The 20,499-nt window shown below is 41.4% G+C and overlaps 1 protein-coding gene across 2 annotated transcripts in view; it reads right to left on the reverse strand.

The window, feature by feature from the left end:
• FREM1 (FRAS1 related extracellular matrix 1) overlaps window positions 1–20,499 on the reverse strand; it is a 157,676-nt gene that overhangs the window by 84,395 nt on the left and 52,782 nt on the right. For both annotated transcript variants that reach the window (XR_004959489.1, XM_036260930.1), the window contains exons 9-15: window positions 19,349–19,693; window positions 18,584–18,726; window positions 12,065–12,261; window positions 11,306–11,396; window positions 9,567–9,734; window positions 3,263–3,471; window positions 286–379 (exon numbers count right to left, since the gene is read on the reverse strand). Coding sequence is in view for 1 of the 2 variants with exons in the window: in XM_036260930.1 (XP_036116823.1) it covers window positions 286–379; window positions 3,263–3,471; window positions 9,567–9,734; window positions 11,306–11,396; window positions 12,065–12,261; window positions 18,584–18,726; window positions 19,349–19,693 (1,247 nt within the window). In the remaining variant the exon portion in view is untranslated. The remainder of the gene's footprint in view (window positions 1–285; window positions 380–3,262; window positions 3,472–9,566; window positions 9,735–11,305; window positions 11,397–12,064; window positions 12,262–18,583; window positions 18,727–19,348; window positions 19,694–20,499) is intronic.

Raw genomic sequence — 20,499 nt, forward strand, 5'->3', positions numbered from 1 at the left:
AAATATTAGAAATAATGTATACATGAAACCAATTGCTTTTTAAGTTGAGCATATGGATTTGAGGACAGAGCAGTTCTATCTTTAAATGGATTGGAGAGAGAAACAGTCTGCCCATTTCACCAATGCACCTTTGCTCACTATTGCCTGTCCTGAGACATTCAAAGATGAAAGCAGGCATTCTCTTCTTGGGAGTCTGCGTGTTTTAAATTCTATCAGGGACTCTAAAAGTCTTCCAAACCAGATGCTTTATTTGTATATGAACCAGGGAGGAAACTTTCTGCCCACCTCAATGTGCAGAACAAATTCAACTGAATTGGTGCCGTCTGTGACCTCCAAGAGCATGTCATCCTGAAGTATCTCGGATCCATCATGCTGATACCTGTGGGGATGACATTTGTCACTAACCTCTCAAGGCCACTATGAGAGTACAATGAGATGCCTGTCACAAGAGCTCTTCCACAGCTTTGGCCATATGTTTAATAAATATCAAAAAACACAGCATAATCATGAAGTCACATATTTAACCACTCAGGTATCCCTGAATGTAAAATTTCTCCACCCTGGAAAAAAATGTGTTCTATGCATTCATATCTTCTCCCCAAGTCATAAAGCAGCCCTTTAGCTTGCCACTGTGACAAGGAAACCAGTTGGTGCAGCTCTAGCTACAGGAGACACTAGTTGGCGCCAGGGGACACTGAGACTAAGCAGTAAACAGGCATAAAGGGAGGACATTGTGTGGATTTTGATGATTCTCCCTCCTCACCCACTTTTAAGGTTAATTCTTCTGCCTGTGCTCTGGGTCTATTCAGCTCGTCTCTAAAACTTTGACCTATGAATCATTTATTGCCTCCCTCTTGACATTTGTCCTTTTCTATTTATTAGCTCTCTTCCTCTCAATCTATAAAAACATTAGACTTAAAAATAGTTTTCCTTGGTCTAGCCTTGGCCTCATTTTCCTTTAATCTTCGGTCAAATTTCTTCAAGATATTGTCTAATTCTAGATTTTTCATTTACTCTCCAGCCCATTGTAGTGATACATGGTAAGGTCTAAATAGCTGTTGCATTGAGCCAACTTTTTCGCTTATCAATGATCTGTTTAAGATATTCAGGAAAGAACAACACAAGGCTTAGGAAATTAAATTAGAATTCTATTAGAAGCTAGTCACAAAGTACTACACATTGTATGATACCATGTATATGAAATGCCCAGAAAGGGCAAATCTCCAGAGATAGAAGATAGGTTAGTGATTGTCTAGGGCTGGCGGGAGGAGAGGGAGGGGGGTGGCAGACAGAGAGTGTAGCATTGCTTTCGGAGGTAATGAAAACATTTCAAAATTGAGTATTATGAGAGTTGCCCAAATCTATGATAATACAGAAAGACAGTGAATTGTATACTTTAAATAAGTAAGTTGTGTATGTACAGCATGTAAATTATATCTCAATAGCATTGGTTTAAACAAAAAACAGAAAAAGAAGTTGCATTAAAAATAGTATAGTACAGACCGACCAGAGTGGCTCAGTGGATTGAGCATCATTCCATAGACTGAGAGGTCCTGGTTTAATTCCTGTCAGGGCACCTGACCAGGTTGTGGGCTCGATCCCCAGTAGGGGATGTGCAGGAGGCAGCCAATTGATGTTTCTTTCTCACATAAATGTTTCTCTTTCTCTCTCTCTCTAAAAAAATCAATAAAAACCTTTAAAAAATGTTTTTAAATAGTATAGTACATATGTGTGTGTATACACACACACACACACACACACACTTATATATAAAAAATTCCAGGGCTAAAAGGTATGTTACTCAGGACTGGTCTCCCCAAACTCTGGCTAGTGACTCAGGTTTGGGATTCTATTCCAACAGCAGAGAAGTTCCACCTCCCAGCCCCAGTATCCCTACCACAAGCTGCCTCCTTTACTGTATTTTGTCATGCTCCCTGATATTTTCATCAAAAATAGATTGATAGGAAATAATGTGCTAATGCTATCTTACCATGCTAACACTTCTAAAAAAGCCAAGCAGGTCTATGAGTACACATCCAAAGGCATGGCTATGAAGTCAACAAGAACTTCTTTTAAAACCAGATCCTCTATATTACTAGCTAGGTGATCTCAACCTCTTTGTACCTTAGTTTCAACAATGTGAGAATAGAACCATCTATCTTGTCAAGTTTGATTGATGTAAAAATTAAATTAAAAAACATAATTGCAAGTCAGTAGAAGAATGCTTGAACTACATATGCTGACAAATATTGGTACTTTTATTTTTCTATCCATCATTCTCACTCTAGTAAGAACTACTTAAACAATTCTCTACTATGTAGCTAAGAGCTGATATTTCAAAAGAAAAGAAAATTTTAGTGAGAATTCAAGTAGTGAAAAGAAATAAGGATATTAGAGGCTGAAAAATGCAACTAAACTGTCAGATGAAATTGATCTTCTTGTGCACAGATCCTAGTTCCTAGTCAACTTTCAAGAGTGGAATGAGGCATTTGATGCCTAATACCCTCTACTATATGCTATCAGAAATGCAAAATTTCTATCTATAACTTGAATTTGTGAGAATTTAACCAGTATGTTGGTCTAGTCGACCAATACTTTTGAGTAGCTTGCATTGTTTATACAGATAAGATTTTTTTTTTATTAGCTTTTGTAGAAAAGTTTCTTACAGAGCCATAAAAGACCAGGTTCAAGGTAAGAGAAACTACTATGAGGTAGCGATCGCTCTATCTCTGACAGTCAAAGAGCCAAGTCTTATTCCATGCCCTACCCCCAGCCTATCCTAATGTTTGCCTGCAAATCCCCTTCCTAGTAGAATATAATAAAATTTACACTAAAAACACTGATCAATAGAATTCTACCCCAGAGTTTCCAGGGTTATGAAACTGACTTTTCTTAAAGCCAGGCTCAATTACATAGATTAGCCTTATAGATTATTTCAGTCTATATTCATCTAGTTTGACTGTTACCTCTTGCAATATGTGCAGTTTCAACAACAAATTTAATACCCGTGGCAATAAATTTTTGCTGTTTAAATATCTCTAAAATCATTGCCATTGGTACAGAAAGCCAGAGGGAAAGAAAATGTCTGGAGGAAAATTAAAATTTTGTCATTTCTAATTTTCAACTGATCCTTGAAAGTATTAAGTGGCATAAAAATACTTCTGCATGAACTGGACAAACTTCTTTCTTTTACTCTGCCTCACAACTGATCCAGATGGGAGCCAAAGCATGTAAAGAAAAAAAGCCAGGAAAATGTTCTAACCTAACTTTTAAGGCATGGAGTTCTCCCCAAGAAAAGGTGCCCCCGGTGCTGAGAGGAAATCCGTCCAGCTCCACCCTTCCGTGCTGAGGCAGCCTCTGCAGGCAGAGGGAGATGTTGTCCAGTTTGGTATCCACATCGGAAACCAGAATGTGCTCTGTGCTGAGAACACAGTGACCTCCCTCAGCCACGCTCAGGGGCTTGGTGAACACCTGGAAAGAATGAAAAAATATATTTAAAGCCTTGTTCTATATAGTATCCCTGAAGAATGAAGAAAGAGCTCATTAAATGAATAAAAAGTCCTATTACCATTTTCACAGGATATATAATTTTCCAAGAATGTGGTAAAGGGTTCCAGCTCATAGCTGAACATCTCAGCTGAAAAATATTGTTTACTAAATGTTTCTAATTCTAATTATTGATGGATACAAAGAAGCAAGGCAAGTCTATAAACCTCAAAGTATCTACATTTCATTTATCCCAACCCTTGTATAGTAAAAGCAGTAAATTGGTTACTCTCAGTGGAACCAAAATGAGAAAATAATAACATTCATCATCATGTCCACACCTGCCATGTCCATGCCTTAATCTACAAAATGATCAAAAGCTACATGAAATTCTCCTAGAGAAATAATTCATTTCTTTTTAAAAAAAAAACATATTGGAGCTTTTAAACATCAGTCATAGTGAGTATTTTAGAGATGGAAGTAGATCAGAATTTTAAGATTCCATAGGAAATAGATAGTTTATTCAAACATTAGACTTCAATATTGAAGCCACAAAGATATTTTTATAATAGAAAAAGCCACTTCTCAACTGACAGATTATTCACTTGTAAGTAAAAAACAAGTTAGAAGGACTGACAAAGGAATATTCCATGGTCGAATAAGTCTAGAAAACTGTTACCTACAATATCTTCACCTTGGAGATTTATAAGGCACATACTATACTCAATGTTCTGAGATTCTGCAATAAGAAAATGCTCATTTTGTTTAACCTAGCACTTCCCCAAGTTCGTATTACCACACAGAAGCACAGCAAGCAGATTTCGTTGGGACACCAAGTCATGGGCGCCGAGGGCCCCTCACAGATAGTCTGGGGTGGGTGCCCTGCCAATGTGAGGACACAGGGTTCTCCACCGCAGCGGCCACGCTCCTCAGAGCAGCTGCTGCTCCTGGGAAGGGGAATGCTCCCAAAGAAAGACTTGTTAAAGGCAGTGAGGACAGGAAGTCAGCAAGGAGAAGCTGTAGCTCCACGCAGAGCCCTGCTCTGCCCTCCTGCCCAAGGGCAGCCCTCCGGACCACAGAAATCGTGAGACCACCCACCCTGAAACAACATTCCTCTACTCTTTAATGAACTATTTCCACCAGCAAAGGAAAACAAAAGCAAGAGCTTTCTCTCCCTGCAACCATCCTCACCCGCGGCCCTCCTCAGATGCTTTGCTCTCATTCTGCCAAGCCTACAAGTCCAGTTTGCAGGAGAAAGAAGCAGAGGGAGCGCTTACTGAGAGAGGAGCCTTATCTTTGAAACAGGCCAGGTCCACATTCTCAGTTTTTCCTGAGTTCATCGATTAATATCCCAAGGAACACACTTCGTTACACCCCTCGCCACTTCGACTTTTGCGGCTTCGCTCTATCGCGATTTATTCAAATATAATCATTAAAAAGTTAATGGAGACAGTAAAAATGATACCGTGTGCGCTCGATTGAGTCCATTACACACCCTTGTATTACAATTAAAATTACAATTACTGTACGTATGGGCTGTAGGCCTATGTATTCGAGCACCCCAGGGATCCCTCACGCCAGGTGGAACCGCTCCACCACTCCTTGTGTGCGGGCAATAATTTTTTCCAAAAAATCGGGTGTGGTGAAACCAAGCCAATCAGAGCGTGCTGTTCACTGATTGGCTGTCCTATCCTCTTCCTGTCCTGGCCACTGATCGGCTCAGCCTCATGCAAGTTTGTTTCTCTCACACATGCTTCTGCATCACTACCTCGGAAGCATCTTTGCTCTTGTGTTTGCAATTTCTAAGAACTTTTATCTAAGGCCCACAATGGCTCCTAAATGTGCTGCTTCTTGTAAGCCTTCTGACGATGAAACTAAGCACTGGAGGAAGATGCTTACCATCCAGGAGGAGGTGAAACTCTTGGATATGATCAGAGATGGCAAGAAAATCGTGGAGGTTGCCCGCCATTACGACTTGAATGAGTCTACCGTTCGCTCCATCCGTAAAGATGAAAAGAACACAGTGCAACGGCTACTGTCTCTTTCAACAAGGAAGCAAAGTGCGTCATGACAAGTCATAGTAAGTTCATAGTGGAAACGGAGTCTGCCCTGGCCATTTGGATCAGCGACAGCCGCAAGGAAAACATTCCCTTGGATTCGCTGGTCATCCGGGAGAAGGCGAGGCAGCTCTATCAGCGCTTTACGGAGGACGAACCTCAACCAGGACCCTCTTCTGCAACTTCATGGATTTCATGGCGAGCAAGGGTTGGTTCAAGAAGTAGAAGAGGTATCATCTGAAGAGTGTCGTTCTCCACGGAGAAGCTGCCTCTGCTGACCAGCCTGCAGTAGAGGACTATGTGAACAACACGTTTCAGAAGATCCTTGAGGAGGGTGAGTATCATCCAGAACAGGTGTTCAATATGAATGAAACAGGACTGTTCTGGAAAAGAATGCCTACCCGGACAAGGAAGAGGCCAAGGTCCATGGCTTCAATGCGTATAGGGATTACGTGACTATCATGTGTGGAAATGCTGAGGGGCTTTTGCTCAAGCCTGCCCTTACCTACAAGGCCAAGAACCCCAGGGCCCTGAGGAATAAAAACAAGGATCTGCTGCCAGTGTATTGGATGCGCAACGACAAGGGCTGGATCACGAAGCAGCTGTCATCGGACTGGTTCCACAAGTGCTTCATCCCCCAAGTCAAGCTGTATCTTGTGGAGAAGGGACTTGAGTTTAATGTCCTTCTCCTCATGGACAATGCTGGAGGTCATGCGCAAGACCTGTCCTATGACTGTGTGCAGATCGAGTTCCTTCCTCCCAACACTACCTCATTGATCCAGCCCATGGACTGAGGTATTATCCGCATGTTCAAGGCCCTCTACACACGAAACACCCTGCAGCACCTCATTGAAGGCATGGATCGTGAGGAGAACTTCTTGCTGAAGGAGTACTGGCGGCAGTATACCATGGCGACCTGTCTGAAGAACATCAAGGCCTCGTTTAAGGACATAAAGACTGAGACCATGGAGGCCAGCTGGAAGATGTAGTGGCCTGAAATTGTCCACAACTACAGAGGATCCACCCCAGAGGCTATAAGCAACTCGGCAGTGGATAAGGCAGTTAGGCTGGCCCGGATGCTGGGAGGAGGAGGTTTCACAGATATGACCTGTGATGACATGGATGAGCTGCTCGAGACACATTCGGATCCCTTAACAGACGAGGATCTGGTGGAGATGACTAAGTCTGTGAGTGAGGAGGAGGAAGAGCAGCCAGAGGTTCCTGGCGGTCAGGAGAAGGAAGTTGGCCTTACCCTTGAGCATCTCTCGCAAGTTGTGAGAACTATTAAGGTAGTACAGGACATGACTGGCGAATAGGACCCACAGATGATGCGAGCATTATGGTTCCGGAATGCACTTGATGGAGCCATAGAACCCTACAAAAGCCTCCTCACGCATATGAAAAGACAGCGCCAGCAACTGCCTATTACGATGTTCTTCAGCCACTAACCCAGATACCTACTGCCTGCTCCTAGTGCTCCTTCAGCAGAATAAGACAACAACGCCTGCTGAAGATACTGCACCACCTGAAGACTCTCCTACTGAGGTCATGCCTGCAGAGGAGCAGTAACCTTGCTCTTCTTTGCTGTGCAGTACATCTCTTCATCTTCATTGCTTCATCATCAAACAAGTTGCACTATTTTCTTTTTTTTTTTAATTAATTAATTTATTTTTGGTACAGATGTTTCTCTTTTTCCCCCCACTGATACCCCTTCCCCCACCCTCCCCACCCTGTCCCCAGCTTTGTTGTCCACGTCCATTGTTCATGCATACATGCATATAAGTTCTGTGGTTTATCTCTCCCCCCCCCACCCCCTCTTCTGGGGAATACAGACTGATGCAGCCACTATGGAAAACAATATGGTGTTGCCTCAAAAAAATTAAAAATTGAACTGCCATTTGACCAAGTTGCACTATTTTCATAGGTTAGTGGTTGTGTGTAAGAACTGTGTGTGTGTGTGTGTGTAATTAAATGTATAATAATAATATATTTTTAACATCTAATATGTCTTATTTTCTCTTATTTTGTCTAATATATTGGTAACACGAGTGTGATGATGACTAAAGTGTGTTATTTCATGTCTAGAGGGCTCTAATAATGTTAAAAAAATGTATTTAAAAGATCGTAAACAGGTTTTCTATGCTCTAACTGCGAAAATATTTGATTTATAAATAAAGAATCCTACTTCACCAAAATTCATTTATCATGGTAGAGTCTGGAACTGATTAACCATGATAAACAAGGGCCAACTATATAGTAGATTATGTTTAAATATAATACATACTTGTGTGTGTGTGTGTGCACATGTGTGTTTAGAAAAACTTTCAAAAAATAAAAGCATAGGCTAATTTGCCCCCCACTCATTATCACTAACTTTTCTGCCTGAACCTGTGCCTGGGCTTCTGGGACTTCTGGTTAGCATGGTGTCAAGATTCCCAGTGGTTATCACTCAGCCCAGCCATCTGTGGGTATTTAAAATCAGGAAACCACTCCTGAGACTGGTTTCACTGAAACTACTCTTTAATTTTATTTCTCCTCTCCTCAGGTCTCTAAGATACTATTTCATTTGTCCCGCAGACTGTAGGAGAAAGAAGCTACTGTGCCGCGTTAGCTCCAAGTTCTCATGACTGTTCAATCAACCTGCATCCTTTTCGGTTTTCCCCACAGATCCTCCTTCTCCAGGAGAAGACTTGGACTGCTTTGCGTCAGAGAGTATTTCTCCAGGATCATTCAAGAAAAAGCTTTTGCTTCTTTAGATGCCGGGGCGATTTCAGGCCCCTATCTCATACATGGAAAATGATGCTGTGAATAAAATCTAATCACATTAACTGTTTCTCTTAATGCTTTTCTCCGTAGGAATGTGCTCTGGTTTCTGACAGGCAAAGAGTCAAAGAGTAGAGTTTAGATCATCTTGTCTGAGTTCCTTGGTGCGTCTTCTACCACAAATCGCAAGCTCACAGGCTGCGGGCTCGGGCCAGCAGCTGAAGTGTCTGGGCTGGGCCGGGACCTTGGTGCCCGGAGAGCGTGCCTCCCCCAACGCTGCTGCGGGATGTGTGGGCTCAGTACTGCCAGAGCCCCCGCATTTTAATAGAAGCCAGGAATCGAGACATGATAAGAAACCTCCTGATGATTAAGTGTTGGCAACTCATTACTCAAAAATACTGTTTTTCACTCAACCCAAATTCTGCGGGTTGGGTAAGCTAAGCCCCTTGGTCCCTCCCCGTGAGCCCTCTGCCCACAGCCTTGGGCAGGTGTGGAGAAGGCAAGGAGGGAGCAAGAAAGGGAGTCTCGGCGATTTCCCGGCCATATTCCATGTGACCTCTTTCCCTGGGGATGAGACGTGTGCATGTTCTAGTCCCCTCAGGTTCCTCATGGATGGGTGATCGTACTTTGTCTTTTGGCTTCTTAGGGGGAAAACGAGCCCAGGAATAGCCACACGAATTAAGTCTAACACTCTGATGGGGAGGAGGCAGGGTGTGGAATAAACTCAGTATGAACCCCAGCCTCTCAGATGGGACACACAAGGTGGCATTGCCTTTGGAGTTCGGGTTTATAATGAGAGACCCCAGTGCTTTACAGCTGCATAAAGGCTGGACAGAATGGAAGGGCCCATCTTAATTCATTTTGGAAAATTAAAAGCTTCTTTAGATTACAGAGTAGCATAGCTGGCCTGCAGTGAGAGCAAATAAGCCCTTCTGGTTGCTAAGAGACCCATAATTTAATCCCCTTCCCCTGATCAACACGTGAAACTCCGCAGAAAGAAAAAGAAATGAGAGATTTTGATAAAGCTTTGAAAACAATGCCAAATTCAGCAACTGGAAAATCTCACCTTTTAGACAGAAAGTCAAGGGGAGGTGAAGTACTCTCCTCCCCATGCCTTTTCCTACACTGTGACTAAAAAATAAAAAAGTTCTTTAAAAAGGCCTCAGAAAAAGTTAGCCCTTCCAATAAGCGTGCAGGTGTTTTCTTGCTTTCCTTAGGTCCTCCATCCTTTTCACCCTTCGTATTGAACACTGCACATACCTCGGGAACTTGGTTGTCCACTGGAAGGACCGTGATGTTAAAGCAGATCCCATGCAAAGTCCCGCCATGCTGGTTACTGATGGAAAATGTGAACTGGACGTGTTGCCGATGGGGGCCTATATCGCTCATTGGTGGCATGTAGGCCACTTTCATATAGTTCACAGCATCCTACAAAGCAAACCGAGATGGACACATGGATGCCAGTGTGCCAGGACTGGAGCCTGTCAGAGCCCCAGGTCTTGGAGAACCACTGTGATAATGATATGGAATATTGTAAAGGCCACCATATCAATTTGAGCATTCCGAAAAGGTCTACTTTATAAATCACGTTTTCTAAAAATCAGGAGGGAAAAGGACAAAGAAATTGAGCGAATAGATCAAGTGCTTGAAGCCAGCCACCTCTGCAAGACAGGAGACTTGAATTCTAACAGCTTCGCCATAAGTTGAGCTCTACTTAAATAGCTGTGTGACGTTGGTCAAGCTACTGAAACTGCGAGGTCCCTTTTTCCTTACCTGTAAAATAAATGAAATGATAAAATAATTGTACTTACCACATGGGGTTGACATACTCAATCACAACATATAACTGCAGTGAGATTAGGTATAATCAGCCCCAAACCATGCTGTAGTTGCTAAACACTCATCACCGTTATAGTGACCCTTGTAGGGTCTTCAGAGTAGAGTCCACAGGAGTAGGGAGAAGACTGATAAAAACTTTGGAAAATAGCCCTGGCCAGTTTGGCTCAGCGGTTAGAGCGTCGGCCTGCGGTCTGGAGAGACCCGGGTTCGGTTCCCGCTAAGGGCACGTACTTCGGTTGCAGTTTGTCCCCGGCCCTGGTTGGTCGTGCGGGTGGCAGCCACTCGATGTGTCCCTTCACGTCGATGTTTCTCTCTCTCTCTCTCCCTTCCTCTCTCTCCCTCCCACTCTATCTGTACAAAAAATGGAAAAATATCCTCGGGTGAGGATAAAAAAAAAAAATTAAAAAAAACTTTGGAAAATAGTAGATGTTCTGGGTTGAATTGTGTACCCCAAAAGGTATGGTGAAGACCTATCCCTTGGTACCTCAGAATGTGATTTTATTTGGGAATAGGATTGTTGGAGATGTAATTAATTAAGGTGAGATCACAATGCAGTATGATGAGCAGTTCATCTAACGTAACTGGTAACCTTGGAATAAGAAGAGCGACGGACAGGAAGAAGAAAGTCATGGATGACAGGCAGACGTTGGAGCAATACACCTACAAGCCAAGGAATGTCAGACATTGCCTGCAAACCACCAGAAGCCAGGAGGAGGAGAGGAAAGCTTCCCTACATGGTATCAGAGACAGCATGGCCCTGCCAACACCCTGATTTCAGACTTCCAGCCTCCGAACTGTGCACGATAAATCTCACTTATTTTAAGCCACCCAGTTCTTGGTACCTTGCTATGGCAGCTCTAGATAGGATATTGGATAAACTGATTTTTGTGGAATAAAAACACATGTGCCAGGTCCCTGCTGGCAAAACAGTGCCAAAACCTGTGTGGAATTACTAGACTTTGAAATCATACCCAGCTTGATCAAGCATTGTCAAATAGATGTTGCATGCTTAATGCAAATGCCCAAGCAGAAAGAATAAAGACATCAACACTTGTAACAGATGTCAAAGGCCATTATTCTCAAGTGCAATACTAGGAGCACCATGACTTCCCTGAGGACACTTCCATCATGTTTATCAACATTTCGGCATAGCATCCTACCTGAGTGAATGACTTCAAGCTCCGGGCTGCAGGATTTTTGGTTAGCTTTGGTATGCTATCCACCATGAATAATTTCCCAGCGTCCAAGTGTCTAAAGAGAAATATGAAACACATCAGCTCCTTTTCCAAGTAACAAAAATTAGGCCAAATAGCCTACAACCAAATTTTTTAAAACTAAAAGAGCTCTTTGTGGGAAGAAATAATATTGCATCTTTAAATTCTGTCTTTATGTTGCAGGTTCTTTCTAGCCATAAATCCCATCTCATCAATGCCATTCTCTTCATTAGTGCAGAAAAGATGTACAATATTTTATGCTTCGACAACATGAAAGAGGGTCATTGTTGTCATCCTAAAAACGTTTCCTTACCATCATGTATATGATACCAGCCTAACGTATATTCGTGCCACTTTTCTGGATTGGTATCATACACTATGACCATTTTGTGCCCTGCAATACCTAAAAATAATGTTATCAAGACTCAGTAAGTTTTACTAAAAAGAAAAAAGTAACATTTTCTTTAGAAAAGGGAGTTAAAAACTCTTTTAAGTCAACTAAGCTGAAGACACTGCAAGATACAGGTCACTTATTAATTAATATAGCTTTTCAAGGGAGGTGTAAGTTTGAGATTAGAGTAAATGCCTAATTGAATTTAAGTTCGTGTCTGACAACAAAGCAATTGAACCACAGCACCATATATTGACACTTTCGACTCCCCAGTCCTAGAACACAACCCTCACCTAATGACCTTTCATAGATACCTGTGGCTGAAAGAGAAAATTGGGGGAGTTGTTATTGTGTAGAGCAGCCCCCTGTCGTATGATTCCGTATCTATGAAATGTAGATGTTTCTTAGTTATGTGGGCCACCTCAGTTTCCTTGACAACCAAGTGCCGAGAAACTCCAGGAGCCTCTTTCGGAAGCTGGTCATCCACTGGAGTGATATGAATTGTCACCACCTGGAAAGAAATGATCTGTACTATTCATTTGAAGTACCAAAAAGACACCAAAGAAAACACCCACAATCACCTAGTCACGGTGACTTTTGATGATTTTCTAAAACTGTCATTTATAATATACTTTCATTGAAATGATTCAGGATCTATTAAGAATGTGAGCCGCCCTGGCCAGTTTGGCTCAGCGGTTAGAGCGTCGGAGAGACCCGGGTTCGGTTCCCGCTAAGGGCACGTACTTCGGTTGCAGTTTGTCCCCGGCCCTGGATGGTCGTGCGGGTGGCAGCCACTCGATGTGTCCCTTCACATCGATGTTTCTCTCTCTCTCCTTTCCTCTCTCTCCCTCCCACTCTATCTGTACAAAAAATGGAAAAATATCCTCAGATGAGGATAAAAAAAAAAAAAAAGAATGTGAGCCAAAAATGGAACATTCTTCACCCATTTTATATTATATTTTAAGAATGCATTATCACAATTATAGTTAATGCAGTCTTAAGTGCTATATAGAATGAGTATTTCTACCTCTCCCTTCCAACAACAACCTGTGCCTTTTGGACCTCCCTCTACGCAGTCATTGATTCTCGAAACTTTGGCATAAATGTTGGCCCCTCCTTCTCTACCCACATATGTATAACACACCTCCCAGAGTTACTACTCATAAAATTCCTACATAATGGCCACACCCATTCCCACCCCAGCTGTCATTCCTACTGTTACTGGCCTAGCTCCAGCTCTCATAATTCCTTCCTGACATTATTGCAACAGCTTTCTGTTAGCCCTAACTCCAATAGCTAATCTAGACTTACATACTTCTTGTGTTATCTTTATAAAAATGCAAATCAGCCCTGGCTGGTTTTGCTCAGTGGTTAGAGCATCGGCCCATGGACCAGAGAGACTCGGGTTTGGTTCCCACTGAGGGCACGTACCTTGGTTGCAGTTTGTCCCTGGCCACAATTGGGGTTGTGCAGGTAGCAGCCAGTCGATGTGTCTTCTCACATCAATGTTTCTCTCTCTCTCTCTCTCTCCCTCCCTCTCTCTCTCCCGCTGTATCTGAAGATAAATGCAAAAATGTCCTCGGGTGAGGGGAAAAAAAAAGCAAATCAAATCAGGTTATTAACCTCCTCAAAAATCTTAAACAAACACCCCAGAGGGATAGAAATCTTCAAACTCCTTAGCACTGTATCTAAGACCCTCTACAGCTTGGTTTTGGTTTTGGTTTTTGTAGTGATTTTTTTGCCAATATTATGGGTTTTTTAAAATTATTTTTAACATATTTATTGTGAAAAAAATATGTATAACTCTCCACAGTTTACACAGTCAATTTTTCAACTTTATCTTCTAATCCTTTCAACATTACTCCAGCACTCGAGCTGCCCACGAAGCTCTGGGCCCAGCCTCCACGTGTGCCTCTATGCTTGGGATCACGTTGCTTCTTCAATCTGGAATTCATTTCTCCTGCCCTCTCCAGCAACCTGAGTTTTTCTTACCCTTGCCCTTCCTGAAACTTTCCCCAATTTTTCAGTTGGAATTAATTGTTCCTAAAGTTTGCTTATCGCTCAAGAAACATTCTTATTTTATTGTCTTGTGTTATTAGTTAGTGGTTCAGTGTCTGCCTCTTCTAGACTGAAAGTTCCATAAGAGGCGGATCATTGAATACTACAAACCACATGGCATTTGGCAGTGAGCAGGCTGTTAAAGGCTTAAGTATGCCACTTAGTAGCTATTGATCTTGAACAATCACTCCCCGGTTCAAACTGTTGACTTTCTTATACGTAAGTTGAGCATAATGCCAACGGCCTCACGAAGTTGCTATCAATTATCACTATGCAGATTCAAATGTCTCACACATTGTAGGTGTTCAATAAAGATTCTGTCCATCTCTGTAGCTCCACAACATCTGGCCCAGTATTCTGAGGCAGAAAACACTTCATCAGTGTCTGCTAATGAATGTGTCAACATGCCCTGTTTGCGAGTTTCGGATTCTTAGAGCACGTTCCCAGGTCTGGGCCCCGCTACGGGGCGAGGAGGCTTTGCCGAACAGCTTTTAGCATCATGTTTTCTCACAATAATCCACGACTGGTTGTGAGAAAGCAGTTACTTATTCCTTCGTGCAATGGTGCCTTTGCTTGGTAGAGTGGGTATTCTTACCCTGGTTTTGATTTATTTTAATACATTTAATATTTTAATTTAATAAATTTATTTTAATAAATTTAATGTTGTCATTGAAGCACGGATCAGAGATGCCGAGTTTGTCCACAATAATGGTGTTCACGATACCCAACTTGAAAACAAAGTGAATTCTTTTTTCAACTGACATACAAAGCAAAATCCGAAACATGGATAAGCTTTTACTATGATATAGAAAATCCTGAAACATTAGCTCAGCCACCTTCGAGCTGTGCTTCTTGGGGTGAACCAGTGAACCCCTTTGGGATCAGTTTTTCTCTCTGCACTTTGGGAATAATAATAGCAATGACTGTTAGAGTGAAGTGTTGTCAGGATCAAATGAGATAGCTGGTAGCTCAGTGAGTACCTGGTAGTAGGTGTTCAATAAATTAATTTCCTGTCTCCATTCTTCATTATTCTTACAAAAGTCCGCAGCATATATACTACTCCATTATAAAGCATCTCAATAATTACAAACTAAAGCCAGTTATCAAAATTAAGAAACACAATGACTGTCATGTATCCAGTCTCCTGGAGTCTGTGTCCCAATTTTTTTTTTTTTCCAATTATAGTTTTTTGCTAATCTACAAAGTTCAGAAATTCTCTGTGGGACCTCCCAGCCACAGTGTGGATCAGTGAGGCTCCACTTAATTGAAAAACTGGATTTAATAAGGAAACAATAGTTATTGTGCCTTCAAAGAGACCATTTTCCATGCTAATTTATTCTCCAATGTGTTCTTTGTGTAAGAAGAATGTATAAGCATGCTTTTTTATACCCCTGCAGTAATTCTTGGTGGGCACATTTTTCAACATGCTTTATGATTGCCTATGTTGATGTGTCCTTACATATTTATGCATATTTAAACAATTATGGTGTGTGTGTGTCTGTGGATGAGAAAAATCCTATTTTAACAAGCTCCACAGAGAAATAAACTGCTCACATTTTACTGAAATTCGGTTGTAACAAAGATGTTATTAAATACCCATTCCCAGATGGTGAAAAAATAATGCCCAGACCAAACGCTGTGCTCTTGCTTGCTGGGGTTCACTAGATGCCTCTAGTCTACTTATATCCACAAGAACCCACAGACTTGTAGGGAATAAGAATACAAAATGACAAAGCTTAACCTTAACCCTCAGTGTTCATAATATGATGTTTTGTGGGCCGATATCTGGCTTTCTTGTAGACCTGCGTTCTCAACCTTTTCTTTGCCTTGACCTTTGATCCCTGCCTGTTCCTTCATAATACAGCTTCCTCTGAGTTTACCCAGCACTATTTCTCATGCCCAGGAACTACTTCCAATGCCCATTTTGCCCACCCCACTTTCTGGTCTGACTTCTTATAAATGCCCCCACCCTGGCTGCCTGTGCTCTCATCTGGTCACGGCTTATTGCTTCCTTCCACTTCACCCTCAGGCCTGTGGGCATCTGCCTTCTTTCTTCCTACATTTCTTAGTCCTCTTTCTGCTTCTCTCTTCTATCCTTGTTTTGCACTTTCCATGTTAGTTCCAATATTACTCTCTTCTGGTTTAAGATCTCCTAAGGCTTAAGCTCTATAAAGCCCTCTACTGTGAAGGATAAAGACGGGGATATTTTTAAAAAGCAAATGGAGTAGGTGAGTTACAATCATGACAACCAAGATAGAAAGAGGGAGGGGATTCTAGCTGATATGTAAACGCCTTGTTGATGTACGGTAGATCTCTCAGTAGGAGTATCTACTTAGGAAAGATGGAAGGAGGTAAGGAGCATCCCTGTGTTGTAACTTTCTTCCTGCTTTAATTAAATTGTTTCTCACCTGAGGAGATGCTTGGTTTCTGCCTCTATCAAAGGAAGTGTTCTAACAGTGTGGCCTAAAATATGCTATGCCTGAGTTTAACTTAATCTTCAGTGACTGTTGAATCTTCCCATCACAAAAGCTCCCATTAAGTAACCATCTTATCTGGACTTTTAGTTGAGTGGCTGAAAGTTACCAAAGAATTTTTAATACTTTAAATACAATTTTATTTGTAGGGCATGACTAGATACTTGTCCAAATTGAAGATGCAATTATCAAAGAGACTGGGTAATCATTTAAGTCCCGTAAAATTTGAACTTCCTTTGAAGGTGTCAGGATTTTACAACATAAAAATTCTTACCAACACACACACAATACTTGTCCTGTTGTTATGTGCACACTAAGTCCTGGAAACTCTGAAGGAAAAAGCTTTACACATACTACCTCCTCATCTCACTTCCTCTCCGGTTCTTACAAAATAGTTTAGTTTTCTTATTTCTTCTTAATTTCAATAAAAGTTGAAAGAACCAGAGCTCATTTTGGGACCAGCCTACAGTTTCTGCGGTTCTCTGAGTCAGGTACCAAGGTCTGAAGAAACAGATGAATAATTCAGGATTCCTGCCATCAATGAGCTCACAGCTGATCCAATAAAGCAAACACTGGCCTCACATTATAGTGATTTGATATTGGATCATGTATATAAAAGGACCAGCTGACCCAGCATGGGAGATCCGTAGAATGAGGGCATCAGGGAAGTCTTCCTAGACAGGCGCTGTTATTGCTGAGAGACAGTCCATAGATGAGAGGAACTAAGCTGACACAGCTACAGATCACAAGAGGGAAAATCCAGGGATTGGGCACAAGATGAATTCTACTGAACACAATGCTACTGTATCAGTGGAGTTTAATTTTCCTCAATTGTAAGGATGTTGCTGATCTTTTCTATTTTTCAAGAGACCATGTGAGGGATTCTGAGGATAATCTAGTCCCCAAAAGACGAAGGTTGGAACTAAAGCAATGGCTATTGGTAGGGAAGTACAGACAGATGAGAGAAATTTATCTGGTAGATTGAATGAGACATGCTGACTAATTAGTTATTCAGATACATAGAGAGAAGAGGTTAGAGATGACTTTAGAGGTTCTAGTTACAGTGCTTTTGTGCAAGTTGTAGGGAAAATATCCTAAATGCCTGTGGACATGATGGCTGTCAATGCTGGTGAGATATACATGCAGAGATGTCGGGCAGAGAGGTGCGTACACAAGGCTGAGCTGGAGAATAGTTAGGATCCAAACAACAGGTGGTACGTGAATACAGAGAAATTTATAGATTCATCTCTCTCTTTATCTATCTATCTATCTATCTATCTATCTATCTATCTATCTATATCTATCTATCTATCTCTATCTCTATCTCTTTCTCTATCTATCTATCTCTATCTCTATCTCTTCCTCCCTCCCACCCTTTCTCCCGCCCAACTCAGATTAATAAGAAAAATGTGGTTACGACTCCTTCTTTAGAAACCCACCCATCAAAAAACAACAACAACAACAACAACATTATAATCGGTTCTACAGTATTTAGTCTGACTTATTTGCCAAGATTTAGAAATAATTTTGTCTGAATCAAGTTTTTATTATTGTGGTCCTCATTATAGAGGGATCTAACATCTACATTTGAACTTAAACATGATATAAATAAAAATAGAAATATGATCTATAAAATGTATAATAGAAGAAAAGAAAGAAAACCCGAGCTGTCCAGACCCTACGCTAACTCCATTTTCTGTCATTTTTACAAATGAGAATGCCTTCTTACAATTATTTCTGCATTCTATATATTTAAGTGGTATCCTTGAGTGGTAGTGAAAATCTTGATTCTTCAAAAGCAAGAATAAATAACAGCTAATTTTTGTTTTGAGTCCTTACCATGTGCCAGAAGTTCTCCGTACTTTATACATATTATCTCACTTACTCTCACAATCATTCTATAAGGAAGTTGTTTTATTCCCTGTTTTACAGATGGGAAAACTGAGGCACAGATCAATCAGATAATTGTGTCAAATACAGGAGAGAAGCATTAGGCAGCCTAGCTACTACACATAAAATATCAGTGTTTTCTTGAGTACTATGAGGACAGCACATTTTGTGAGGTGTTCAGTATAAAAAGGTCCCATAGTTAAATAACCCTGGAAACACCACACACGGACATTTATAGAAAAGTAAATGGTAGAAAAGTGATGTTGCAAAGACATTTACTTAATTTTGCTTACTCAGTTGCTTCTCAATCTTTGAACCTTGAAACCTATTTTCATGTAGTTTCTAGTAACATCGCCCAGAACTGATATCTGCGGACAAGACTTTGAGGAAGTTTCAGAGACAGCCTCTTACCTGTGGCACTGAGAGATTTGGAGGTTCGTGGCTGTCCCAAAGGACAAATTCAAAAGAATCTTCAAAGATTTCTCCACCAAAGTGACGATAGTAAATAATGCCATTAAACAGATCCCTCTGAAGGAAGCCAGGGACAGGATAACCTATTGGGTCCACACAAAACACCAAATACTTTTGCAACAAACTACAAGTATTTGGGTATCAAGATAATGGACTTATCTCCCAGTCTTCTCTGCCTCGTATGTCGTTTGCACCCAGGAATCATCATAAAAGCTTTTATCAAAGCTTATAAATACTAAAGCAAAAAAATTAAAGTGGCTACATTTTTCTTTAAATATGTAGAGGAATTAGCATTAGGAAAATATTTTCAAGAAGCATTGTCTTAAGAAACACTAACTACTTGATTCCTATTTTGTTGTTCCTGACTACTTTAAGAAGTAGTTATAAAACTATTCTAACAAAATATAAAAAAATGTTATTCATGAAATTACTTTATCAACAACCTACAATAGGCCAAACATCTCTTCAAACTTATTTATTCTATCGCCATGCTTGGTAGACTTAATTTTTCCAGGTGCAATGATTACCTTCAGGCCCAGCTCTAGAACTGTCTGGATGCCCATCCTTGAATGAATCAACTTAAATTTTCTACGTTTCTGGCTTCCCATTTATAAAATGGGAATAATAATGGTATCCCACCTGGTAAACTGATGTCCACTTTCACACAGATTTTGACACACATGATCTTAAGTGCCCAGAACTCACCTATCAGCCCTGGTCCTGGCTTCTTCATGATCTCTCCAGCCTGAGGAGGTCTCGTGATATTGAAGAAGATGTAGTCGTCACTGGAGTCCATATCTGAAGCTCTCAGCATAGAACCCTGGATCAGTACGGTCTGCCCCTCCTCCAGGTCAATGACAACATTACTTATGAGGAACGGGGGACTGTCATCTTTGGGCAGAATGTTGATGGGAAACTTATGGCGGATGCTGTGATGACCATCGAATATCCTGAAGACCACAAAGTCTTTGGTGGAGTCGCTGTCGTCGTGGTGATAGCGAACAACTCCAGCCTGCAGGTCAGCCACAGTGAAGAGAAATCCTTTCCCCCCTGAAGGACAGAGCAGAGGTGGCACTGACTGAAGGGGGGTCAGAGGCAGCCCTTGTAGTGAAAGCAGCACTGGACGAGAAGGCATTGAGGAACGTGGTGCAGCTGAGACTTTCCCCTTTCAGAGAAACCACAGATGGTTTAATGGTCTCTGGGTCTCCACAATCTGGTTTGGAGCACTGGCTGCAACACTTATTAGCTGTGTCGATTGGGCAAGGTATTTAATTTATTTGAAACTCATCTATATAAACCACAGAACTTATATGCATGTATGCATGAACAATGGACATGGACAACAAAGCTGGGGACAGGGCGGGGAGGGAGGGTAAGGGGGCAATCGGTGGGTGGAAAAGGAGAAACAGCTGTAACAAAAATGAATTAATTAATTAAATTAAAAAAACAACCTCATCTATAAAACAGAAATAATACCTACCCCATATTCCTTAGTATGGATGAGAGAAGTTAACCAACAATAAGCCTACAATAAATGTCAATTATTCTTTAACTCATTGCTATCATCCTACATGGCAGAACTTTTTAGAGGTGTGGTCTTGAGACAGCAGCATCAGCACCACCTGGGAAGTTGTTAGAAATGCAAGTTCTCAGGCCCTACCCTAGTCCTACTGAATCAGAAATTCTGGAGGTAGGACCCAACAATATGTGTTTTATCAAGCCCTCCCAGAGTGTCCAAGGCATGCTCAAGTTTGAGAATCACTGGCTTATAGGCCAAGAGCTAGAGCTCTGGTATCAAAGGCCTAGGTTCACATCCCAGCTCTGCCACTTTCTAGGTGCATGACCTTAGACCAGTG

The sequence above is a fragment of the Molossus molossus genome, unplaced genomic scaffold, assembly GCF_014108415.1.
Source record: "Molossus molossus isolate mMolMol1 unplaced genomic scaffold, mMolMol1.p scaffold_m16_p_14, whole genome shotgun sequence".
NCBI classification, from domain to species: domain Eukaryota; kingdom Metazoa; phylum Chordata; class Mammalia; order Chiroptera; family Molossidae; genus Molossus; species Molossus molossus.